Source organism: Erigeron canadensis, chromosome 9 (assembly GCF_010389155.1).
Source record: "Erigeron canadensis isolate Cc75 chromosome 9, C_canadensis_v1, whole genome shotgun sequence".
NCBI lineage: Eukaryota > Viridiplantae > Streptophyta > Magnoliopsida > Asterales > Asteraceae > Erigeron > Erigeron canadensis.
In genome coordinates this window covers 28153026-28179787 of record NC_057769.1, presented here as the reverse complement: position 1 = coordinate 28179787, position 26762 = coordinate 28153026, and the positions used below count along the sequence as shown (strand labels likewise).

General features: G+C 34.4%; 2 protein-coding genes and 1 pseudogene across 6 annotated transcripts; 1 reads left to right on the top strand and 2 right to left on the bottom strand.

Moving 5' to 3' along the window:
* The first annotated feature begins 42 nt into the window (after positions 1–42).
* LOC122581826 (glutamyl-tRNA(Gln) amidotransferase subunit B, chloroplastic/mitochondrial) lies at positions 43–6199 on the top strand. Of its 4 annotated transcripts, XR_006321053.1 has the most exons (11): positions 43–165; positions 1058–1731; positions 2423–2632; positions 3277–3417; positions 3822–4025; positions 4467–4664; positions 5059–5127; positions 5220–5336; positions 5431–5524; positions 5605–5738; positions 5955–6199. XR_006321053.1 is itself a non-coding variant. In XM_043754122.1 (10 exons), the coding sequence occupies exons 2-9, from the start codon at positions 1108–1110 to the stop codon at positions 5503–5505; spliced, it is 1638 nt and encodes a 545-aa protein (XP_043610057.1). In that variant the 5' UTR covers positions 44–165; positions 1058–1107; the 3' UTR covers positions 5506–5524; positions 5955–6199. The 4 variants fall into 4 exon arrangements, 2 of the variants coding, with proteins under 2 accessions (XP_043610057.1, XP_043610058.1); XR_006321052.1 differs by having other exon boundaries at positions 44–165; positions 5431–5738; XM_043754122.1 differs by lacking the exon at positions 5605–5738 and having other exon boundaries at positions 44–165.
* A 1307-nt stretch (positions 6200–7506) lies between these two features.
* On the bottom strand, positions 7507–19097 carry LOC122581929 (DNA mismatch repair protein MSH1, mitochondrial). 2 transcript variants are annotated; one of them, XM_043754251.1, is made up of 22 exons: positions 18910–19097; positions 17356–17497; positions 17117–17214; positions 16511–16586; positions 16264–16383; positions 16077–16124; positions 15886–15950; positions 15358–15443; positions 15100–15264; positions 14812–14921; positions 14492–14597; positions 14342–14417; positions 13750–13808; positions 13335–13402; positions 13033–13206; positions 11683–11889; positions 11288–11544; positions 10415–10558; positions 10200–10257; positions 9748–10047; positions 8387–9100; positions 7507–7909 (listed from the first exon to the last, which is right to left on the bottom strand). In XM_043754251.1, exons 1-22 carry the CDS (start codon positions 19026–19028, stop codon positions 7682–7684), a joined length of 3420 nt encoding a protein of 1139 aa, XP_043610186.1. In that variant the 5' UTR covers positions 19029–19097; the 3' UTR covers positions 7507–7681. The 2 variants fall into 2 exon arrangements, with proteins under 2 accessions (XP_043610186.1, XP_043610187.1); XM_043754252.1 differs by having other exon boundaries at positions 17356–17494.
* A 411-nt stretch (positions 19098–19508) lies between these two features.
* On the bottom strand, positions 19509–20823 carry LOC122583474 (annotated as a pseudogene).
* Positions 20824–26762: the final 5939 nt, after the last annotated feature.

Sequence of the window (26762 nt, the reverse complement as noted above, 5' to 3'; positions counted from 1 at the left end):
ACAAAACTTATCAAAACCTCAAACACACACACAGAGACACACAGTTTGAACGAATATTTGTATTTAGGAATGTGAATTAACATTTTTGCAGATAATATTACTAATAATAATGTTTATTGCAGCATACAATCAGTTGGTGTGTGTTTAGATTATTCTACTCGCCAGGTAACAAAGTAATCTTTTTTATCATTAGTATTTTCCCATTTTATATTATCTTGAAATACCCACTTTTAATTTCTTTAACTAATTATCATTGACTGTTTATTGGATGTATAATTGTTTTGATGGGTTTTTAGTATTATTATTATTGTGCACAAATGTGATAAAAAGATTGTAACTTTCAGCCTTTTGTATTCGGTTTAGTACACCAAAATGTAGGAAACTATGCACGAATGTATATCGTGTGTAACTTGTTTTTTTGTTCATTTCGTGTAACGTTTTACCGGCTAGATAGTTAGGCGGTTACCAATTGATTTTTGTTAAATTAAACCCGTGGGATTAGTGTCCCACAATCTAAGAAACTATACACAAATGTTCATTGTATGTGGCAACAACTGGATTCAGCCGGTTTATTACCACGAATTGGTCAAGAAGAAACGAGTTACATACTACATTCATGCATAGTTTTTTCATTTCGGTTCGCTAAACCCTATTGTTTTCTCTAGATTGAAGTTTTTTCTTGAAAATATTATTGATTTATTAGTATAATAACTTGGCGAGTTTTAAATGTTATTACTGCTACTTGTGTGAATTTACTACTTAATGCGTTTTTAATATTTAACTAGGACTAGGATGTGATTAAACAATGACAAGGACTTGGATTAAGTTAGATGAATAGGATGGGTTAACATTTTTCCTTTTGCGGGGTAGTTTTCTATAGGCTTCTACGGGTAGACATATGCCTCTGATTCTACAAACATAGAATTAGCATTTCTATAGGCTTATCGGCTTACCGCCCATATACAAGCATTTAAATGCTTGTATGCCTATATGTTTTATATTATTATACTACATGCTATTGAATTCTGATTAATTTTGTGGTATGTTGATATTGCAGATACTTATCATAGTTTAATCCCAATTTCCTATTAGTTAAAGAAAAGTTTAATGGCTCTTACACTATTTAGAGGCATTCAAGGCCACCTGTTACTACCATGTTCATCTGCATTCTCGGCAAGAAAACATGTTCTTTTTTGTTCGATGCAAAGCACGCAAACCGAAACCACGATTAAGACAAAACAACAGGCTCCCTCAAACTTCTCAGAAACTGCACGAGCAAAAGCCGTTGAAAAGGTTTTGAAAGACTATGAAGCAATTATCGGCATAGAAACACATGTACAGTTATCGACTCTGACAAAGGCGTTTTGTAGCTGTGCTTATAATTACGGGTCTCTACCAAATTCGTGTGTTTGTCCTGTTTGTATGGGTCTACCTGGTGCTTTACCCGTTTTGAACTCTAAAGTAATACAATTTGCGGTGATGCTTGGTCTTGCACTCAACTGCAAATTATCTTTGAGTTCAAAGTTTGATAGGAAACAGTACTTTTATCCGGATCTTCCAAAAGGGTACCAGATTTCCCAATTTGACATTCCGATTGCCACAAATGGGTTCATTGATTTGGATCTTCCACTTGAATTTGGTGGAGGACATAGAAGGTTTGGCATTACTAGGGTTCATATGGAGGAGGATGCAGGGAAGCTACTCCATACAGGAACCGGGAGTTATTCTCAGGTAATTATTGCCCCCAGCCATTAATTTACATAGTTTCGTTAAGATCGTTATCGAGTCTCAAATGTGTGTTTTTAAAATAATTTTGTCACTTGAAAATCAGATGACTGGGTACTCGAAGCTTGGGATAGTTAGGTTTAATTACATTTGCCCAACAATCATTTTTTCTTAGAAGGTATTTGGACTTGTGTTTAAACTGATTATTGTGTCTTTGTGTGTTTAGAAGTTGTTATAATTATTTTTGTGTGTTTGAGTAAATGGACAATGTTTTTGATTTTCTGATCAACAGTGAAACTAATCAGCTATCGAGAATCACGTAGGGAGTAGTTGTAACGTGTTAATCATAAACTTCTCAGCTTTAAGAAACTGATTATCATTTGATTCTTCAACTTGTAATAATCAGTCAACTGCAGATCCAAACACCCTGGTTACCAGGATCAGATTATTTTAATACACATCTAAAAATCATACTTATAGTCATTTACCCAAACACTTCAAAACTGACTATTTTGCAAATTAAAATAGCTTCAAATCATTTTAGGACCCATTTCTGATGTGATACTCTTCTTTGAGATGTTACTCCCTACCCGATAAAGACACAACTCATAAGGGATTGTTGTCAAATTCAACGATTTAAAATTCAAATTTAGGAATCAAAATTTTCTCAAAGATAAATTTTGTTTCTTGCAAGCAGGTTGATTTGAATAGAGCAGGGGTTCCTTTGCTTGAAATCGTTTCTGAACCTGATATGCGAACGGGCATTGAGGCTGCAGAATATGCTGCGGAGCTGCAAAGAGTAGTGAGATATTTGGGAGTAGGTAACGGAAACATGCAAGAAGGATCACTTCGTTGTGATGTCAATGTTTCTATTCGTCCGATTGGACAATTAGAATTCGGCACCAAGGTACTTTTCTTTTACTTATTTATTTTCCTTAAATGAACAACAACGAAATTTTAATCTATTTTATAAGCTAAGAGATCTTAAAAAGACTGAGTGGGAGAAAGATCCTAGGATCCATAATTTTTTGATGAATTAAAAGAAAAAAATTACTCCAAATGCTTTATATTTTGCACGATAAAGTCTTTTGCTCTGGTTCCAGATCTTTAAACTTACTAGAGGCGGCATTTTCGACCCATTTAAATATGGATGGGTTGATTTGGACTGTCTATTATATCAAACAGATCTACTAAAAAGTTTTAGCTAAAAGTGGAACAGGTTGAATGGGTCGAACGGCTTGAAAGTCATGTAGTCCAATTTTATGCATACAACTTTAAACCAATTAATTTAAAGACTTAGATTATTATTGTAATAAAGGGTTTTGTAGTCATAACTAACGCATTCATTATAGGAGGGTTTTTTGTACTAAAACAACAAAGGGTATTAGCTGGTCAACCCATCCTGACGTGGCCTTTTTGGATCATATTGGAACTATCCCTTTCCAACATGAACCTGTTACCCAAACTGTTCGACACGCTCATCTTGCCGCCAATAAAACTAAGAGTTACTTATTTGTAGCTATGCTTTATCCAATGGTTGTGCAATGACAGGTCGAGATAAAGAATCTGAATTCATTCTCTGCAATGAGTAGAGCTATTGATTTTGAGATTGCAAGGCAGGCGGCACTCTACAACGAAGGGCAAGCCGACGAAATTGTGCAAGAAACTCGTCTTTGGGAAGAAGGCTCTCAGGTTAACTAGTCACTTATTGACCCAATTTCTTATGAATGGGTCATTCGAGTTATGTTTAATCTCTAATGGGTAAAAACATAACTTTGAAGAAATCAGTTAAAAATTGTTGATATGTGTCTTATTGAGTTTACAACCTCTTTAATTAATTTCAAAAAGTAAGATGTTTATAGTAATCATATTAAACATCATTATATTTTTCTAAAGGACCTAGCTTATTGGATAAAAAGTGTTTTGGGTTAACACAGTCCAATCCGGCACATTTTAACCAGTACCAAAATTAATCGTATTCACTTTTTCCCTGTTCATTTTGTCATCTCTACTTATGATATATTAATGTGTTTTTGATCCTTGTAAGGAATTGTTGACTCATTTTATGCTTATCTTTTGTTTGCTCTTACTGTCAGAAAACAGTTACAATGAGGAAAAAAGAAGGGCTTGCAGATTATCGATATTTTCCTGAACCGGACCTTCCAGAAGTTGTACTTACCGAAGAATATGTGAATGGTATCCGTGATTCTTTACCTGAACTTCCAGAAATGAAGCGCCGTAGATACGAGGAGATGGGTCTAAGCATACAAGACGTTCTTTTTCTTGCCAACGATGTGAACGTATGTCACCCCCTTCTCATTAGTGGCAAGATGTTGAATAACAGGTTGAAATGGGTCAAATTACATTAGTACGAGCCTAAATCGTGCGGTTGGGTGTCCCAAAAACTGTTAGTTCTATTTTTAGAATATCAAGAAAATATTATGATTACAAGAACAATATAATTACATAATAATCTTAATATTTGAATTAACTGGTTTAGGGACGCTTCAAACTGTTCAACCCGTTCGGCCCATTTTTTAACCTAAGTTTCTTTACTAGACCTTATCTGAGATGAACAGATCATTCTATCATCATACATATTTTAACATGGATGTGCATATGTTGAAAATAATTGAAGTGTTTTGTATAAATAAATGGAAGAAGAAAAAGTTCTTGAACACCAACTGAACTTTTCTGATATCATATTGCCTACCCTGATCAGAAATCTTCCCTTGTCTCAGGTTGCAGACTTTTTTGATGCCACTATTGCTAAGGTTCCTGATGTCAAACTGGCGGCTAATTGGATCATGGGAGATATTGCTGCTTACATGAAGAACGAGAAGCTGGCTATCAATGAAATCAAACTTAGCCCTGAAGAGTTAAGTGAGTTGATAGCCTCCATAAAAAGTGGAACTATTAGCGGAAAGATAGGGAAAGAGGTGTGTGTTTTCTACTTCTCGCTTTCATCTTAGTGCTGCAAAATGAGCCGGTCGGGTCCATTTCATAATTGGTCAAAACGGGATGTGACAAAACCAAAATAGGCCAATCAGTTTTAACGCAAAACATTTTTGTCCAAATTTATTATGTTCACTAATCAATACGGGGTCATATGATTACTGAATTTGTATATTCAGGTAATATTTACGTTATAATTAAAGGATCTAGGAGGTTTATGCATTTATAATACTTAGGCGACTTATAGACGTTTGATTCTCTATACACTCATTTGACCCGATTAGATAACTGATGGGTCAAGATTGCCACTTTTCTAGGGTTCATTAAACTTGGAACTTTTACGTTGTTGGTTCAGAATTCCTGTGTAAAACTTTGCAGATACTTCTTGAACTAATGGAAAAAGGTGGAACCGTCAAGGGATTAATTGAAGAGAAAGATCTTGTACAGGTAAAGTTAGTTTGTTAAGAGCTCTATCAATTCCAGCTTAATTTGGTTCTAAAATTTATCTTTATGGAACAATTTTATGTCTGACTTGACAGATAGTAGACCCTAATGAGATCGAGAAAATAATTGATAAAGTAATTGCTAATAATCCAAAGCAGTTGGAGCAATACCGTGGGGGTAAAACCAAGCTGCAAGGGTTTTTTGCGGGACAGGTTTGATCTTTTTGTCTAGCTTTTCATGGGATTATTGTTGATTTTTAAATTTGTTTTCGTATTAATTATCATTTATATGAAACCAAAATTTCAGGTGATGAAAGAATCAAAGGGCAAGGCAAATCCAGCGATCTTGAACAAGATTCTTTTAGAAAAGTTAAATGCTTAATGTTGATAATATGTTGATTGTAAGGTTCCTCTTTGTTAGTTATGTGCGGTTACTCTGTTCCAGAGTTAGCATTTTTTTTTACTTTTTGTTTATATACAGGTGGATCTGGGTTCTGGTTTTTCCTTAACGCATCAGATGGGTCAAATAGGTCTAGCGGGTTGAAAGTTGGTTAAACGGAGTTTATAATGCTACAGCCTTCTAAATCATTGATTCAAAAAGTTAGATTTATTGTGGTAATAATTTGGTTTTGTATTATCATACTATGTGTATATATTTGTAAAAGGTGTTTCGGTTCAACCTGACTGATTTTCGATCGCGCTTGAAAAGCTAACTAAATTTTGACCCATTATCTAACCTAAAAGACCTGCCCAAATTCCACTTTCATTTTGTTCAAGTTCTTGTTAGTTTTGATCTTAGCAATTTTTAATATGATGGATATTATTGCATAGGTCAAGCTAGAACTGACTTCGGTTCTCCTTGGGGTATCAAACAAGAAGCAACAGTAGTATTACCATCATCTTTTTGTTGAAACTACACCAGGGAGTTCTACATATGAAACAAGATAGGGGGTTCTTTCTTATTTTTCATACTTCTATTGAACTGCAAACACTGCAGATGTATTTATTCAGATTATAGGTTACAAACTGTATTTGGCTTTTATTACAACGATACTCATACGAAGCTTTTCATGCCATTTGTGATCTGCTAATGCTGGTAACAGTTCGGTTCCTATCGTTTTGAGTTGGAGTTCAAAAGCTAACTTAGAGATAATTTTTTTGTATAGCCATCATTCTGCATGGGTAATTACTGAGTAAGCTTAACATGAGTTTGTCTAAACTCGGAATAATTTAACTTTTGAGCTTGAATATCAGAATTTGGTGTTGTTCCAAGTATTACGAGTCTGTTACTATGTTACACATTGTATTTCTCATTAGAAACTAAACTCGTGTAAGTTTGTGTTGCTAGGTATACCACTTTCACCTACTTAGGGCCTTGGGGGACCCCACTGTCCAAGGAACTTAGCGAGTAGGGTATAGATAATTAGTGATAATCATGGAAATGACTGGTTGACATTTGTTTTGAATTTTAGATGTGTCATTGAGTTGAGATGCCAAGTACTAGTAGTCCCACCAGTAGTCAGATCCAAAATGAAACTTGACTTAAACCAACTTGGAAGAAACTGGGTAGGGTTATGTATTCTCACCCTGTTAATCCGTCAACATGATTCTTTTTGTTTTATTTTGGTTCTGGATTAGTTATTTGAGTTAATAGGTTGATCCCCTTGAAATACTTAATTTATATAAAAAATCTACCAATAGGTTGACCCACCAACCATGGTAATGAAACTTACCCAAATCAGTTGTTCGAATGGGTTCACCCGTTAACCGGAGGGTCCATTGGTTATTTTTTTAATCAGTCCGGTTTGATATTAAATAAAACTTTGAAAATATAGTATCAAGGTCTCGAACATGGAAAGTGGGACTGGGTGTAGGAATAGAGGCTCTTGCCAGCAAGCCAACAGCTAGGAAACTAGTTGGGGTGACTACAAAAAGGCACTCGCAAGCATGCTAGTGGCGTTGGTAATATACTACTACATGTTCAAAAGTTTAAAAAGCTTACATTTCAAACTCAAAAGTCATAAGCAGACGTATAAAGACAATATTCGTGCCATTTAGTCAAAGACTGTTTTAGCTATAATTTTTTTACAAACAAATATATATCTTTCTAACATGTCATACTTTTCCATGTATATAAATGATTGCCCAATATTTTTCATTTAGTCCGCCCAGTTGAATTGTTAACAGACCCTGGTTTAAGGTAACCAACCCAACAACTCGTCTTTATTAAGGTTGGTTGATTGGGTTCTGGTTGACGGGTTATAGGTTAGAGTTGAGTTTTTTGACCTGATTTCAACCACCTACCCAAACCCAACCAGATTGATAAACGCTCGTAATACTTTTTTTCTCTATTTAATCTCATCAATTAGCAACAAAATAGCAATTCAAATAAACATGATACAAAAATGAATTAACCAAGCAATTTACAAGAGCTACCGATTCTTTACTCTAGTAAACAATCATAGGAGCACAAATGTCAGTCCTTCATGAACAGGAGCAACATATACTTGACCCAAAATTGTTGCACCAGTAGAACCCTAAACACTAGACTTGGTTATTTATCTAGGTAAGCTTAAACTTTCTAAGGAAATATCAGTCCCAAAGTTTCGATGCTGACCATCAGCTACATTAGTAAGTTTAAAGCCATGATTTGGGAGCTGGTTAATTAGCAGAGTTTCCAGTTGGCAAGCCAAGCTCTTTCCGGGAACTAGGAAATACAGGAATTCAACATTTTGCATCCCCTGCTTTGATCGATGTGCACGAACCCGGCCCTGGAGATCATCCGTCTGAAATAAGTATTATCAGAAGTTAGAATAATAAAATAGCAAATCGTGTTACAGTTATTAGTATATTACATGATACTCAGGCCATTCCACGGGAAATGGTCTTGTTTAACAGTATTCTTTAAAAAAAAAAGAAAAATCAAAAACTGGTTGCCAGTCCAACCATCGATTATCCGGTCAAACCACCAACTTTGGATTCCACCGGCCGGCCAAAAGTAAAACAGGCTCGGCACGACTGACCGGATCGCCCTAACTGGCGGTTCCGGTTGAACCAGTCTGGGCAGTGTTCAAAACATTGCTGTCACCTTTCTGCTTTCGCTTACTGTCTTCATATATTGACGAGAAAGAATATGCTATAACTCTTTTATCTCCATTACCATAAGATTTAGCTTTATTTACTTTACACTCTTATCCCCAAGCCTTTTTTATATAGTAAATACACAAATAGTTTTAATTGAGTCCATTCACTGAGATGAATACCTGTCCAACATAAAGTTTTTTGTCATGTCTCAGGATCACATAGACACATGAAGCACCAACTGTTGATGGAGGGGGCTGTTCCCGAGGAGTAATTGCAACACATCTCACTCCCACTTCGGATGTAGTTTTAGTCTTGCCAAGCTCAATCAACATTTTATTACATAATATACAGACAACATTTTCTACATCTTTTTGGAATCGCTCCATTTGATTTCTTGATTCTTTGGCAAAAGGAGCAATTTCTTGAATACCCGTCGGTTGGTAGCAGACGTTTAGAGATCCCTTAGAAGAAAACAGATTCACGTTTGTATTGCTTTTCTCTGAATTCATGTTCTTCGTATACACTGAATTGTAGAGCTCTTCAGCTCTTTGTATTACTGTCTCAGGAACACCTTCCATCTGAGCTGTTTCAAATGCAAGACTCTCCTTGCATATTCCATCAATCAACTTCCATGTTGGTTTAACTTTTCCATTTACTAAGACGCTTCCCATCGCTTTATAAACAACATTCTTTGTGGTCAGTGGTAGATTGAAGATATCATGCAAGTGTGTGGATACAACACCCAAACAACCAACTGAATCAAGAGTTTCAATAATGCTACCAGCAATGCACGCTCCTTTTGCTGTTTCAGTACCTCTACATATTTCATCTACAAGAACTAGGCTTCGTGACGTGGCTCTAGTAATTATAGTTCGCATCTCTGACATTTCAATCTGAAAAATAAAGTACAGAGTAACGTTGCAAATGCTAATAATATATATGAGTATAGGATTTCAAATTTTCAATTTGTAATAATTTTTTTATTAGAGATGGTAATTTTAACGAAATTAGATTAGATTTCATCTCTAGTCAGGTGAGTGAACATCTAAAACTAACCTAAAATGGAACAACTCAAACGGGCTGAAAATCACTCAAGTGTTATTTAAATGTTTTCAACCTTATAACATGAGTTATCAGAAAAACTAGAAATTATTTATAGGTTCTATACCTTTTTTAAAACAGTGATAACTTTTAACTTCAAAAAAGGTTGAATAATGTTGATGGGTCAACATAGCTGGCCTAACCTGTTTTGTGACATTACTCAACCAGCTGAATCATCCATGTTTCCATCTCTTGTTAGTATCTTGAGAATCGATTAATTTAATCTTCTGTTTTCTTTGTTTTACATAATCTCTATTCCTAAACTTCTCTATATGTGATATAATTAAGGTTGGGTAGTCAAATAACAAATGTGAATAACACCATATGCACTTAAATTGTCACCACAAAGTACTTTTTTTGTTGGAGAAAACAGTAACCAAGTAAGAGCAGAATGAAGTAATAGAAAGTATTGGGACATGGGACTTTACTAAGTGGGCACCTGAAACGAGCTTTTCCCATCAGCAGGGCTATCATAAGATTTTACGTGTAGCATAATAGAGTCAAAATGGGGAATTAACGCTGACTCAGCAGGCACCATAAATCCACATACTCCAAGTAGGGCAGCTGCACAGATTGAGCGAAGCAAGCTTGATTTGCCACCTCCATTTGGCCCAGTCAAAAGAAACATTGATTTCATATTAATTGTGTTAAGCACTGCACTGCCTTCAGCTGCGTCAAACCAATACGGTGACAAACCAACAATCTTCATCTCACGATGTCCATTTACTTGCTCTGTTTCCTGCATTAAAATATAGTAAAAACATGGGGCCTATTTGGTATACAATAAAGCAATATATATTAGAAAATCTCAATAGACTTTAAACTTTCATTTTAGTAACTTTTATCTTGCAGCAGCAATCAATGAAAAGATGAATGTGGGTTGAAATGTACCATAGCAATATTAGACTGAACAAGAGTGGGAAACACCCATTTCCTTCTTCTGCCTTCACTGTTTGAAATATAAATAGCATTTAGCTAACACATTAGTAGACATTAGTTATAAGTAAAAGACTATATGATCACTGTTGCACGCCTTTCAACAATCAAAAAAATGCAGAAGGATCAGCAAAATGTACAATACAATAACCACTTGTCCATTAGCCTACCTCACATGAGCAAACAATGCTTTTGCAATGACAAGCAACATGGAAGCAAACACCAGAACATTGATTTTAGCTTGCAAATCAGTAGATAGACCCCTCAACAATTCTAAGACCATGGATTTTGCCTTCGCACCAGCTTCATGGTACCTAGATCAAACATCCAAAATCCAAAATCTCATAACGTAACAGAAGTATGAAAGTCATATTAATATCTGGAGGTGCCATAATGACAGGTAGGTAATACGTCAAGCTTAACATCTTTTGGTCTTGGTTGTTTTAGGCTTGGCACAAAACCCTTTTTGTTTGAAGAATATTTTCTTATAACTAGTCACTAGTGTCAAATATGGTTACAATTATTGTTTATTTTAATAACAACCTAACTTCTGGATAAGAAGATTCAGAATAATACACTTCGCCATTTATCTCCTTAAGTTATTTTTATTACCCGTTTGTCCCATAAGATATAAGACATAACCTAAATCGACTCATTTATAAGTATCCGGATCGAAACAGCCACCTCTATTAACGTCACTAGAAATGTACCCGTGCAATGGGCGGTAGTGGATGATTCTTCCAAAAAATTTAAATTGCAGTGTCCATAAAATTCGTAAACTTCATTTTAAACATGCCTCAAAGTGTAATGGCGGTCGGCAGCCGACATCGCTAACCACCAGTTCTAGATTTTCTGATATACAGGTGTATAAAATATATGTTTGTTATTATTGCTAGTTTATTTAAAAATGAAAATGATTATGCAATTAATATATAACTAAATTAAACAATAAATGATAAGTTAGAAAGAAAATACTTAAAAAATTTCAAGAACTAAGACACCCTTCAAATTTATTATAAGGTTGTATAAACAAAGAGATCAACCTTGTGAGTGCATCCTCCACTTTCACTGTGGTAAACCACTCCTCTCCAACTTTTCTACCCTTTGAATCGATGGAGGGCCTAAGTTGTTTGATTTGTTCTTCTCCAGGTGTACCGGCCCATACAGATGGTGCAAAACGTTTTCCCTTGAACCAAATAGCTCCATGTTCGCGAGCATACGAGATTTCTCCCTTTGGTCCCCCAAATGGAGCCGTAGTAGCTTTTATTCTGTTAATTATAGGAAGAAAATCTTCCGTAACCTAGAATAATATACACATAGTAACTTACTTATATAGTCCTTGTTTCGTGGGGCATAATGTATAAGTCAACAAACTTCAACTAAGCAACAACAAATATTGAAAGAATACAGTCATGAAACTCAAGGAAAAAACACTTACCGCTAAGGATAAAGCTTCAGCAGCCTTATCCACCTCTTCATAGGCTTCTTTTAGATGGATTCTTTTCACACGGCTCTTCCATGAAGACTCCATATCTTCAAAAAAGTCACTGGGTATATTCACATATGAGCTCAATTTCTGATCATTTTCACCTTCTAAAGAGATAAGTTCCCCAATCGTATGTGAGATAAATTCACATTCATTCACCTGTAAATAGGCAAAGACAAACAGAAAAGTCTCATGTGCCAATTGCCAAACTGGCAACTAATACTGATGATAAAACACAGAGGTGAAGCAGACGAGTTGTTCTACATTGGGTGGAATATCTTTCTCACCTCAATGATATGAAGAGCTTTGAAAGGAATTACTAATAACATGTCTTTTGTAAATGCCCTAAACAAAAAAACCATCTAGAGGTATACTAGTTTGGCCTGGTGACCAAAACCGCCTAGGATTGGTTGCTAACAGGCTTTTGGTCGAGCAAAGCGAACCAGTTGCTTCCTTGATTACAGGTTTAACCGGTTTCTCTAGTCTCCTACATGATGGTCTGGCATAACACACTATTCGCTTATAACATTTTTAAAAAAAGGGACAAGAAAGTGTTAGTATGTCAATTCAACACAGCTGTTTGACGATGCCGTTTTGAACCATAGTAAAAACTGATTTTGTTTTATACTTGATCCCAGTTTTACTGTTGCATAAGATTTGAGCTTGGGACCCCTTGTATAAATTTTTGAGTGCCAACCATCTCCACGCTTGTGATAATGTCGTAACTAATATGTATAAAATTACATAAACTGGTTTTTGTTACCAGTTCAACCGCTCCGACAGATTGAAACAACGACCCAGTATATCGGGTGGTTCAACACCCAGTCCGATTTTTAAAACATGGACCATTATACTCTATATCCTTTGATAAAAACAATTCAGGAGTTTGTATGTGTTAAAATAGATTTTGAGCAACTTTCAACTGATTCGAACTGTTCAACTCATTTGGCACATTTCCCTTCTAGCTACTTACTTTGATTTGAGTTCACAAAATAACACAATCCAGCTTGACCCATTCATAAGTGATCACGTTGCAATTTCCACCTACAACAAAAACATATACAACTTCCGCCTACAAAAAAATCTATGCAATTTCCAGACGATCGTTTTCTATTTTATTTCATATTCTCTACAAATCTCCTCGATATAGAGTGAAGCAAAACAATCATATGCTTATCCAGAAGACTGTTCACTACTTTCTGAATGAACTAAGTTTCGTATATTATTCATAGCATAAATCTTCATCATCAAAGCTTTCAAGCGAGCTACTAATATATGGCTCAAGAGATTTTAACCACTTACCAGTATCTCACTATCAATTTTCAGACCGGTCGACACCCAAGTAGGATCCACTAACAACTGTAATATCTGATCGAGTTCAGGATTTCTATGGAGCTGCAAGATTTCATCAAGCACGCTTTTGATCTTGCAAAACTCAACATGATTTGCCTCCCTTAGCTCAAGTAGCTTCACAAGCTGCAAGACAAGGTAACCTTATATGTTAAACATGTATAATCAGTATCAAACAAACAAAAGAAACCAAGAAAATATATCACACTTCATGCCTTTAACAGAATCTGTGATTGGGAAAATAATTTCATTACCTTTGATGGTGCAACACAAGTAAATTCAGGAATTGAGCATGATATATCGTTCATAAGTTTGCAGATTGCTGGAAAATGAATAAGAAGAGAAAGAATTAGTTCATAAGTAAGAATATATCACAACTTAGAATATATAGTAAACGGGACTTCTTAAATTGCAACAGCCAGATAAGTACATATAACTATATAAGCAATGTCAGAATAGTCTGATTCCAGCTTCTAAATGCTCAAAAAGATAAATAGGTTTGGCTCTTCCCAATCTCCCTAAGAGAACCCAAATTTTTAACATTACTTCCCAAAATATTCTATTTGGTCAATTAAACTTGAATGCAAAGTCAGGTAAGGCCATGTATTCCTGATCCCAAACTACTGGCTGCACTTTTACATACCAATGAATAATCATTAAGCCACTCACCTTGGATGGTAGAGGCAACTGCATAAGTAGGAGGGTTCAGAAGTAGGTCTCTAATGTACCTGTTACCATATATAATAATAGTAGAGAGATCAATTTTTTTTTTCAAACGGATACAGAAAAACATGAGAGAATACTTCCAATCAGGCTTTTTATTTTCCATACTTTCAACTTAGTACTTCCAGCCCTTTTTAATTATGATTAACAAGTGAAATACTAAAGCAAATAACTGGAATAGCTCATGTATGAATTTAATAATGGGTTATTGCAAAGAAAAGGTAACTATGTCCAGTATGATTTCTGTTTAAAAACAAACCTTATTTTGACTCGCATACAGGCTAAACCTTCAAAAAAGACCAAGCAAAGGAGCGTATTCCGAAAATTCAAAATTAGAGTAATTTGACCCAGTTTCCTAATCAAAATGATAACATAACACCAGATATCTTGACTCTTTCTAATAGTTTCCTAATCAAAATGATAACATAACACCAGATATCTTGACTCTTTCTAATATTGCACATGGAAACCAACTAACCCTTTTAAACAAAAACCCTATTTGATGACATAAATAACAGCAAAGAAACTCTCTACTTACAGAGCAGGTAAACCGGTACAATTGGAGGGGAGCAAAATCTTTAATAAAAAAGGTACTCCTTCAGTTGGTATAGCACCTGGTGATTGAAAAAAGTTCATGATGGATACTAGTTCCATGCAGGAAATCAGAAGCCTGGAAAGGATAACTGACCAATTTGTGAGGCTGTTCCAAGGTTCAGGGGTTGAGGTTTATTTTCTGAAGTAATGGTTACATTTCTAAATGTGACTTCATCATCAAGACCATAGAGTTCTTTTACCTAAGATTTGCACACCAATTGTCAGATAGTATCCTATGCATACTTTCCAAAATCACTATATTAAGATATTTACTCATTCATGAATTTCTTCTAATGAGATAGTTATAGAACTGTAAAATCCATGCCACACTTCAAAGAGAATAAGTGGTATGTAACATTAGTGACACTATCAGACATGTACGCACATGTATACAGAGACATTAAAGCACAAAACCTTAAACACTATTTCATCAACGAAGTTCCCCTCGATCCATTCAAAATGCCTGGCATTACACACTCCCCACAATAACCCCCCTTCACCAAACTCTGTCCAGCGTGTTGTTCCTGTTAAGAATACCGTAGCAATGTTGAGGGTCAGTTGATGATGTATAGACTTTAGAAAACTAGAAAGATGGTTGTGGGAATCAATCAAACAAACTCAGTAGCGTTTGTCTAATTTGAACCTTTATTCTTAAAATTAAAAATAAAAAAAATATCAGGTAAAAGAATATAAATTGCTTACCTGAGGAATTATTCTTTAATGATTTATGGAGAAACATATGATGGTAACGACAAGTGCAAAGCTTTGTGACTATGGCCTCTTCCGTTAAACCATCCTCTAAGGAGTAAGTTTTCATAGTCTCCAACACTGAAACTATGCAATACCCCTTTGCAGAACGAGAAAGTCCTAAGAAAAGTACCAAATCAACAATACTATCAAAAAGTAGAAATATACCCCCCATAGATCTGACAACAAACCAATTAAGTAATATGTACATACCAATGACTGGCATTGGTTCTGGAAACTCGAGATCATGGTCATCTTCAACAAGTCCAAAAACATAAGGGCTTCCGGGATGTGCATGCCTGTACATATAACGTATGCAGAGTAAAGTCTAACTTCTGTTTGTAAGACAAAAAAAAAAGACCTAAGCTTTCATTCTCTATAGGGAGCCTCATGTAATATTTCACTTTGAGTTGCATCCTATTAGTGATCTATAAAGTGGTGGCGATTGTAGTTCCCGTACTGCAATATTCTTAATATATAATTACTGCAATCGATTTACTGTGGAATTGGATCACTAATTATTTCTTAAAAAAGGTGCACCAACTTATAAATTGTGTTATGTGTACGGTCAAAAGAATAAAGGAAAGACATGATTAAGTTTTAGACCATGAAGGTTCCTTAGTAAGTTCAAAGAGAATAGCTTTTCAAGTTGAATTTACATAAAAGAGATGGACAGAAACATATACGCGATATAATCCATAAAATAAAAAAAGGCAAGTTACATGACTAAGGTAAACGTACCCAGATATAAAACGACTTTTACGGGAACGTGCTTGAGTTGGACCCTGAACTTCCTCCACAATGCACTATATATGCAAACATCTCCAATTAGAATTTCATCTTCTTGAAAAGAATAAATAGACATTGGTAGAATAATTATGCCTTCTAGCTCTAATGAAATGCTTAAACCAGCAGCATCAAATAGTACTTACAACTGAAAATCCATTCCGTGTCAGATCATCCAAAGTTTGACGTAGATTCTACATAAGGGAAAATATATAATGACATCACTAACTTACACACACAAAAGTAATCTAGCCACAGCAGGTGTACCCAAATAATGAATTATTTACAAGAACTGAACTAAGAGATAGAAAGGGCATTAAAGTATTACAATACCACAACAGGACAGCCGGCTTTTGGAATGCTATCTGAACGGATACCCCCAAAAGGATTCAAACCAGCATACTCCACAAGTATACAAGCATCAAATCCCACAGCTTCATAGAATTCCCCGACCTAGAGATTGGAAAATTCTCCATTCAATCTTTATCACCAATTTAGAGAAAGCATTATGGATGAACTAATAGTGTACTTTCGTTGAGCACAATGAGGCAGAAGGAGAGGGAAAAAATTATTAACATACCCTGCATAGCAAAACTTCCCGTGGAAACCTTGACTTGAATTGTAGTATCTCCCAATTGAGTGTTCCTTCTTTTATACTTCATAAAAGAAAGTAAGAACAAAAAAAGAAGAGACTGATTCAATGAAACCATTTCTAACAATTGGTGTAGATCTAAGTTACAATGACATATTCATGTACATAGGAAAAGAACAATGGAGCAAAACAAACAGCTAGCTTAAGCATTGAGCATTAGCATGTCACTGTTCTGTGTTGGCCAAACAGCTTAGATCATATTGATCCAAGTTTATGTATTGACTATTGATAACAACTAGGACCTAGAGGTGGCAAGATAGGTGCATTAGGTAACATTTCAGGATAACTTTTAGCTCCAATATGGTTGGCCAGGGTAAATGGTCCAAAATTGTTCTAAATTTTTTTTTTTTTTTTTTTTTTTGGTCATAAGAAATATTTCAGTCTAACTTTTAAACATATTGGTTTGTGAGATTTTTATACCCTAGACCCTTTCCACCCACTTTGACCCATTATTCAGTATATGGCTAGAAACTGCTACCTCTACCAGCAACTACAATTGTTGCATTTGTTTATGTGACACACCAGAATACTTACCTCCCATTTCTCAAATTGTCATCCAAACCAAGCAGATTAGAATAAGTGAGTCTGGTTATCATTTGCATAGAAGATGTCTTTCTACACATCTCCATTTTCTGAAACAGCAAACATGACAAACATAAAGCTACTATAAATAATTCCATAGAAAATAAAACATATCCTGAATGCACACAACCTTTCTTCAATGCAGTTTAAAGCAAACCCATAAGGCTGATTTGAATATGTAGAAACAGTACCTCTTTCCACCAGATAACATGAGGATAATCTTTCTCCTTGTTGACATTCTTTGATTCCTTCAACTTCCTAGTTGCTTTGGTGCTTGTCGTCAAATTCTTCTTATCTTTGAAGCAATAGATGTGCTTAGTACGTCGTGTACTTCTACGAAATAACGTTGGTACAAACATCAGCAAGCCGGTGACTATTGTGAATTGTTATAAATGGAAGAGACCAAGAGTATCAATACTTACAGTACAGAAGGATACTCAATATCATAGCAGATAATACACAACCCACAACTACAGTCTGATGGCTAAAATATGAAGGTTATAATAATTTTATGAGATGGACTTCGGTAGTAACTTAGCATTATTTTTATAAGACTGTACAGCCGTTTGCAATACTCATAAAATCTTCCTAATCAATAACTTAGAAACAACTATAATTCCAAATAATCTCTCCACGGTTTTATAGATAATCATCTCTATTCTTACATGCATAGGTAGTCTTGAGGAGTACTGTATACAAATTCTCGTATCTCAAATCGAGCTACTTACTACTTTGATCTAAAGGTTAATTTAAGACCTATACTTTGAAATCATCATTCTACCTTAGCTTTGTACTAGGTAATACATGGCACCAATATTTCCGTTGGTCAACATTAATGAGCTATCACGCTGACGACAAAACACGCGCTACAAATGTATTTGTAAACACTATAATGCTAATTTGTAATCATACAATGAAAAGTCGTCCTAAACATTTCCCCTGTGTTTATGCCACGTCACTCGGTTGAAATGGTAAGAATTAGGCTTTAGCAAGTCAACTAAAGTTATACCTACTAAAATAGACACAAAAAAGTGGCATTCCGAAAAAGTTTATTGCAAAGTTTATTATCATTTTCCGAACATTTCCCCTCTTAACAACTATATACGGACTATGAAGTATATCTATATCTATATCTATACTCCTATAAAAAAAGAGGAACCCCCTCCCCAAATCTCAAATTACAACTCCAAATTAACAAAAATACCCTTCTCCTTTATTCATTAATTTAAACATCCCCACCTAACATACCTATAATACCCTTAATGAAATAATTTACAACATAAACCCTTCAATCCTTAAAATAACTACACTACCTCTTTTAACATCAAATACTTTTACATTTACCACCATTGCCGACGCCACCTGTCACCGCCAACGCCGCTGCCAACCATCGCCGCCGCATTGCACGGGCATATGAGACGCAGTACATGAACAAGTTCAACTAATTCAAATTAACTAATATCAAATAACCTAATGTGCAATGACCACAAGTTGCACATGCAAATCATTAAAACTAGTTAGACTACAAATTATACAGTATATAATACAATAATACATACAGCATATTATTCACTTTTCCTATATATATGAATACATACAGTATAATAATGTATAACCGACCCATCCACTAGATATATATGTGTAAATACACACAGACTGTCTGACACACATATATATATAGATATAGATAGATAGATAGATATAAAAGATATAATGAGAATAAATTAATAAAAAGAGTGAGTTACAAAATAGGTGGGGGAAAGGTGAAAGACCGCAGGGGGAGAGGGGACCGAATGAGAAGACCGACGGAGCGCCACCGAGGGCCCGAAAGGACCACGGATTTGGCCGTCAGAAACCAGTACATATTTGTTACTGTGTGTGTGTGTGTAATTGGTGTTTGAGTGGATTAAAATTTGTGGGTGGTAAAAGAGGGAGAGAAAATTAGGGATTTGGAGGGTTGGTTTCTTCCCGCCATTATACAAGGAAACTGAAAATTAGTGGCCATTCGTTTTTGGAAATAACGTACTAGTCCCTGGCAGCCCCACATCTTAAGAAGTTTCTATGATGTTCTATCTTTGCAAAGTCTCGGTCCACGGAAGGCGCAAAGGACTAATCCTCCAAAACAAAACTAGTCTAGGACCTACTATTTATTTAATATTCTACCATCTATTTAATTATACACTTTTAACCCTCTAACTTATACAACTTCAAGTTTTTTAAAAAAACACACTTAAAAATTTCATTAAATAGAAAAACATACAATACAATACTAAAAAAAAACACATTATTAATTGAAAACAACGTAGTTTCATAATTTATTATTACAAAGACAAACAACAATGGATTACAAGAGACTCCAAATATGCTCGACAAGATCATGACGAAGACCATGGTGAACCCCTCGGTCTCGAAGCTCCTTATTGGTCTGTGCTTGGACCGCCATCCTATCTCGGAAGGTACGAACAGGTACACGGGGTGGCACAGTTAGGATTTCTAGATCATAGGAGGTTATTGCATGACCCGAATCCTCAACGATCATGTTATGCAATATGACACAAGCATACATGGTTCGACAAATCTTGTAGACACTAAACGACCTTGAGGGGTGTGTAAGGATCGCCCAACGACCTTGGAGAACTCTAAATGCTCGTTCCACATCTTTTCGCACACTTTCTTGATACTTCTTGAATTTTTTTCTTCTTCGGGTCTTGTGGGCATGAAAAAGCCTTGACGAATGTCGCCCACTCAGGATAAATACCGTCGGCTAGATAGTAACCCTTTTGGTAATCGGTTCTGTTAACCGTAAATGAAGTATCCGGAGCCGTATCCTCAACGATTTCCCTAAACAAATGTGATTGATTGAGTACGTTTATGTCATTCTTCGAACCTGCCGTTCCAAAAAATGCATGCCAAATCCATAAATCGTACGATGCAACCGCTTCAAGCATGATGGTTGGTACCCCTTTATCACCTCGAGTGAACTGGCCTTGCCATGCTTTTGGACACCTTTTCCAGGGCCAATGCATACAGTCAATGCTCCTAAGCATCCCTGGAAAACCATGAAGTTGTGCATGTTTTTGGTATAGACGTTGTATATCATATGTTGTTGGTCTTCGTAAATACTCTTCTTTGTAAAGGTCAAACACACACTTACAAAAAGCATCAAGCGCCTCTCTGGAAGTTTGTTCACCCATTTGTAGACACTCATCAAGTGAATCGGCCACGTTGCCATACGCCAGCTGACGTATCGCGGATGTACACCTTTGAATTGTAGAAAAACCGAGTTTACCTCTTGCATCTACACGCTGGTTTCGAAATTCACCAAAATGACGAGGCATAGGCTCATCATCAACTGGGGAGAAAGAAGCGATATCGTTAGCTATACGCATGAACAGCTCTTTTCGCATTCGAAAACGCCGCATAAAGAAGTGTGGCGAGTACTTTGCGTTTTCTACAAAGTAATCATTCAGCAACTGATTCCCTGCACCAAGTCGATCTCTTGGAATATAAACACAAGTGAGACGGGTTGAAGATTCCCCATTTTCGACCAAATCGATAAAACCACCCATTATAGTGATAAGTTCTTCATCGTCGGAGTCGTTCCCAAATAACCCCGGTCGTGCGTATGTGTTAGCACTCGACGAAAGTGAAAAAGACATGATGATTTTAGATATATGAATGTGTGTTTTATGTTTATAAAAGTGTGTTTTTGTGTATAAAAACTATAAATGTAAAGATGTTATATATATAAGTGATAAAAAGGGACCAAAAGTGAAAATGTGTATAAAATTCGGAAATGGCCGTTTTAGGAAGTGATTGTGTCAATTTTTTGAAAACTTTGAAAAACTTGACCATTGCTTAAAAAAATAAAAAATAATAAAAAAACATACGCCCTCACTCGTCTGTGTGGGAACGAGCCAGCGAGAACGAGCCCAGGGACGAGCCACACCTAACCGTGTGCGCTCGTCCCTCAACCGAGAACGAGCCACGAACGAGCGAGGACGAACCCACTGTGAATGCTCTTATATCTATATGTAACATTACGATTTTTTAGTTATTTGTAAGATAAGATTGTGTTTTTTTTAAACGGCAAATTCACGCTTAGTGACATGCCTCTACATATACCCAATTCCAATTCTAGTGAAAACCCACACTGAGAAAAAACTTGTCTCCATTCCTGTGACCATTTCACCATTATTTGAACCCAAGACCTCACAATCTCATGTTCCTCCATATACCACATTAGACGACTAAAGATGTCACGTAATGTGGTATTATTTTTTCATTTTTACTTTGGTTATTAATTGTGACACACCTCATTGATGATCAAAAACGCTCACCTCCAGTGTGAGATTGGTTTGATTGTGGGCTATTCAAGACTTTAAATTTTTTTACTAGTTATAGATTTATTAGCACATTGTAAAAGGTTTTTATATCATTTGCAGTGATAGATCCAAAAGTTTCTGTCATAGGGGTCTTTGTTATTGAAAGATCGAATTAGTTGATGAGAAAAAAACTAAAATGAATCGGGTCACAAATGTAAATATAAAAACATAATATAACGACGTTATTAAAGAGTAAAACTTGTTATAAAGATAACCCGACAAATTCTTTAAACTTTGAAATTTTTTTATAAGTTTTTTTTATCAATAAGAAATGTATTTAAATAGATTTTCTCAAAAGTAATGTCAAATTTATAAACAAATTACAAACAAACACTTATAAATTTATATCATCAACAAGTTATTAAAAAATTCTTAAAAAATAATTAATTTAATCGATCAATCTCACTAAATAAACGTACATAATACACAGATGATTCATTCAAGTAATAACAAATGAAAAATCACAAACTCCATATGCAAAAGAACAACACACGTATTATTAACACCCAATGGTAATGTTAAAAGCTCACTACTACCTTAAATATGTACATACATTCGGCTAACAAATAAAAAAATCACTCAATTGCCACGTGTTTGATGTGCCATCTGCTCATCATTCAAACTACTAGCACACATATTAATACATGTTCAATAGTATCACAAATCAAAGAAAATAAAATAATAATCTACTTTCTTTATTTATCGCTACACCTTTGTAAACAAAAAACACACTATGTTTGGAGAATCAAACTTCAATGTGTTGAATGAAAACACTATGTTTGGAGAATCAAACTTCAATGTGTTGAATGTAGCCAATTAAGAGAAAAGTTGGCTTAATTTAAAAATAAAAAAAAAAGCAAAGCGCAAGCTTGGAAGATTTGAAGAACGGATTGTCAAGTAGGCATGTGAGGTGGTGGAAGAAGAAAATAAAAAAAAAAAGAGAGAAAAGAACAAGAAAGAAGAAACAACATGAGCATCAATGTATTATACATGTAGTGTTAATATACTTATTGAGTGTTTTTTATTCTATTTAAAATTTAAAGGGGTTCATTCTATCATTTATGGAGTGTATCCCAACACCGTATAATCAACTTAATATATGCATGGTCACCCCTATTGAGCCCAACAAGTTTGTTTTTATAGTAGCCTAACGCCGTATAATCAACTTAATATATGTATGGGTCCCTGCTATCATTTATGGAGTGTATCCAAACTAAATCTACCAACAAGTTTAATAGGATAAAAAGGGTAAAAGAAGGCTAGAAGAGTAAATGTAGCATCATTGTCTCTCGTCATGCTAAAAGAAAACTCAATTTCATATAAGTTTTCACAATTTTCATGTAAGTAAATCAATGTTATCATCTTCTACTAATTTATCGTTTATTAGTTTTCTAATAATTTATCAGATTAAACGAGTTATGATGATATCATGTGATTTTGTATTCCATGTTTTTCTTGTATATTATACTTTTATTATTTAACTAGGAATATCAGCGCCCGCGATGCGGGCTTTAATAATCGTGGATGCGTGATGCTGTAGGTAAATGGAATAACAATGTTACAAGCACGTCCAAAAATATCATTCCATATAAGCCCAAACAAAAAAACCCAAAAACGGAACAAAAAAATAAAATAAAAACGACTAAACAAAAAACCGGAAAAAATATATATGAAACAAACCTTACCAAAAGAAGAATTTTTTTTAAAAAAAAATCAAAGGTTTTAAAAAAAACCAACTTATTATAGAGGAAAAAAAGGTTAAAAAACAAAAATCTATCAAAACATATAAAAAATTAAAATATAAATTATAAAATAAAACAAACTGTTCACAAAACTTTAACAAAAAAAAATATTTTGAAAATAGAAATCAAAAATGTTAATAAAAAAACATGTAAAAACTAAAAATTAGCAAAAAAATGTATAAAAACAATTAGGTACAAATAAAAAATGATCAAAATATAATAAAAGAACAAAATATTAAGTTTAGTAAAGGTAAAAAAAATTAAATTATATAAAAACAGAAAATTTATATAAGTTTAGAGGGTAGAACGAATAATAAACAAAAATAGAAGGCCTGAGAAGGAAAAATGGAAAAAGTAGGGGGGGGGGGGGGGCAAAGTGAAACCTTTAAAAAGAAAAATCTCCAAAAAAATTGGGGGGTGGGGGGAAGGGTTTCAAGCCAATACCTTTTTGTCTCCAAAAAAATAGGGCATATGTCTCAACCAATGAACCAAATCAATTTTTAGTTTTATAAATGATAGACTTTCTATTTATCTGCAAAACATAAATAAAGACAAAAAGTCACTGTTCATTAGCTTGACCATTAATGTTACTACAATTAATAAAATATATAGTATAACATCTATATCGAGAAACTACCGAATCTAGGATCATCTATTCAATGTATTTACTCTAATAGCTCAATGGTTTAGCACCAGCTTTTTCATGCTGAAGGTCTCGAGTTCAAGACATGGGAAAGACATTTCAAGGTATTTCACAAATAAAGTCCTCCAGTGAGCAGGTTTGAGTTATGCAGAGGAGACAAGGTTTTATCCTAATTAAATGTCGTGTTTTCGGGCGGTTTAATTGGGAGTTTCTCCTTCTACTAGGTATTGACAGGGGACTCTCTAGCATGAACCCGGTTAAAACAACGTAAGCTAGATCCCATGTTGCGAGCAAATGATCCACATCTTTCAAAAAAGAATCATCTGTTCAATTGAATTATTTATACATTCTACCATCTATTAGTTTAAATTAATGTTGATTAATCATCAATAATTTACAAAATCATAACTTTATTATGATGGAAATTATGGTAAAATATCATAACTAAACAACTTTTTTAGTTATATCTTTAGTATGACGTGTTTGGTGTTGCGTGTATAAAATAAATTGTGTTTTCTATATAAATTATGTATGTACATCATTTTTCATAACTGGATTTCGTACCAGATAATTACTTTATCATACAAATACCTTTTTAGATTATTTGTGTTTTACAAACGTAACAATCAAATAGTAATTCAAAACGTAATCCAAACGCCCTCTTACTTTTCAAGCACTTTTTTTAAGGAGTTATTAGTTCTAAGTTGTCGACTTTACTATAGTGATTCTAAGTTAAATCATGCGTTAAAAGAACTTCCGATTCCTTTTTCATAATGAAAACAAGACGTTGTTTTCGACAATCAATCCGAACTCGTAACTTAACAAGGTCAGCCTAAATAAGAACCCAAATCCGAAACTCCACCCCAAAAGACCCGGTCCCCGCCAACTTAAATTCCTGGCTCCGCCTCTGGGTTCGTTGATAATTTTCAATGAGGTCCAAACATTTTTTGTACTAGGTTTGCTGTTAAACTTTTTATGTAAGGGTAGCCCAATGACCCCCTACATATACTATGAATCCGCCACTTATCAATTGGTCCATCCTAATTTAAAGACATTCCCAAATTCGAGGGGCTTAATGTTTGATCACTAAAATGTGTTTGTGTCACTATAACCAACGATTTGCCGACTTATTTTGTTAGGACACAATTAAAAATAATTAAAGAAAAATCAAATAATTCTTGTTGTTATTTTTTTTAAGGGAAATGATTTTCGTACCACAAATATTGATAAATCTACCACACAGTACAACTGTTAAAATATACCGTACAAACCATTAAAACATACATGTGGTAGAATAATTAATATATGTGGTACAAGAATCATTTCCCTTTTTTTAATACCTATAAGCATACTACATTTGGAGGAAGATTTGAGCAATTAGAAGGTGAAAGTCATGTTGACAATAACATTAACACCTTGAGTTACAGATCGAGCTTCGAGTGGGAAAATTTAACTAGGCACGAGCCAACCCAACAGACCCCAAGACCACGTGAACCCTACTATGTATATGCATATGGCTGCAACCACAATACCCGAATACTACCATTGGAGCTGCGGTTTCCATTTAACCCAAACTTTAAAGCAATGACAATAATAATCTCAACCTATAAATATTAAAACATCAAGTAATTGATGATTTTATACATTATAACTTACAGAGCTACAAATATTAACAATTGAAGTTAAGTGATAAAAGTAATTCTATTGTTTAATTAACAATTACCTAACAAATTAACATTTGAATGCCATTTTAGGGAAACCAAAACCTTCCTTCTAAATTTATGAAGAATGCGAATTGAAAGGATAGTTGCTATCATGTTAACGACCCCGGTGATTAGAGTTGAAACGAGTGCACCATTGTCTCCAAACTCCATCGTTTTGAACAAAATTGTTGCATAGAAAATGAACATATTCATTCTCGTGAACTGTTAGAAGAACGAGATCATGATAGCTAGAGTTGCTTATGGTTTGTACTTTCTATTGAGTAATAGATTATGTAATTAGTTTTGATCCATTTCTTTTAGATTATTGACATGATGCAACTAGATCGTCGATCCTTCTTGTTTGATAATATGAAAAGGTTATATTGTTATAAAAGATAATTTTGTTGAGCATTTAAAAAAATCCAGCATTAAACTAATAATTATGTAAGTTTTCTTTTTGATATTTATAATTGTATACCGTATGCCACTTAAGTGACTACTCCAACCTAACATATATCATTAACTTTATTTTTCATCTATATGTACACTCTATTATAAAACAAAATACTATCCCCTATTTTTAACTTTTCACTTTTAAAATATCAAAAGTACCTTTAATTTTTAACACATTCCTAACTCACACACTAAATCTTCTAAATATATCCCTAAAATATTTTCAACCATATTTATCCAACTAATTATCTTCTTTGTTCATTAATTTAAGGAAAATGATTAATCAACTTAACTTATGTGCCTAAAAATCAACCTAATACCTTAATAATTTAACATGTGGATTCCAGTGATTATTTTTCTTAATTTTGCCCCTTGATTTTTCCACTTGTCATCATCCTATAATTAGATTGATTTATAGGCATACCAATTAAGTTAATTTATCATTATTTTTTATTTAAACATTTTCATCTAAAATCTTTTAAGTAGTCTTAATAAAATTAATAACCATTACATTACCACCGTGTGACGCCGCATTACTCCGAAAAAAAAAAAAAGAAGTCCATAGTCAAAACTCAAAAACAAAATCATTGAAAATCAAAAGTACCCCACCAACTCACCGAAGACCAACTCGCATATCACGTTCAACTATCATGACAGTTGAATTGGTGTTCA

Coding starts and splice junctions, on each gene's coding strand:
- LOC122581826 (XM_043754122.1), top strand. CDS start 1,108: ATGGCTCTTACACTATTTAGAGGCATTCAAGGCCACCTGTTACTACCA. Junction 2,633..3,276: donor AATTAGAATTCGGCACCAAG/GTACTTTTCTTT, acceptor GTGCAATGACAG/GTCGAGATAAAGAATCTGAA. Junction 4,665..5,058: donor GCGGAAAGATAGGGAAAGAG/GTGTGTGTTTTC, acceptor AAAACTTTGCAG/ATACTTCTTGAACTAATGGA.
- LOC122581929 (XM_043754251.1), bottom strand. CDS start 19,028: ATGTACTGGTTTCTGACGGCCAAATCCGTGGTCCTTTCGGGCCCTCGG. Junction 15,265..15,357: donor AGAACCAATGCCAGTCATTG/GTATGTACATAT, acceptor TACTTTTCTTAG/GACTTTCTCGTTCTGCAAAG. Junction 14,418..14,491: donor TGGAACAGCCTCACAAATTG/GTCAGTTATCCT, acceptor TTCAATCACCAG/GTGCTATACCAACTGAAGGA.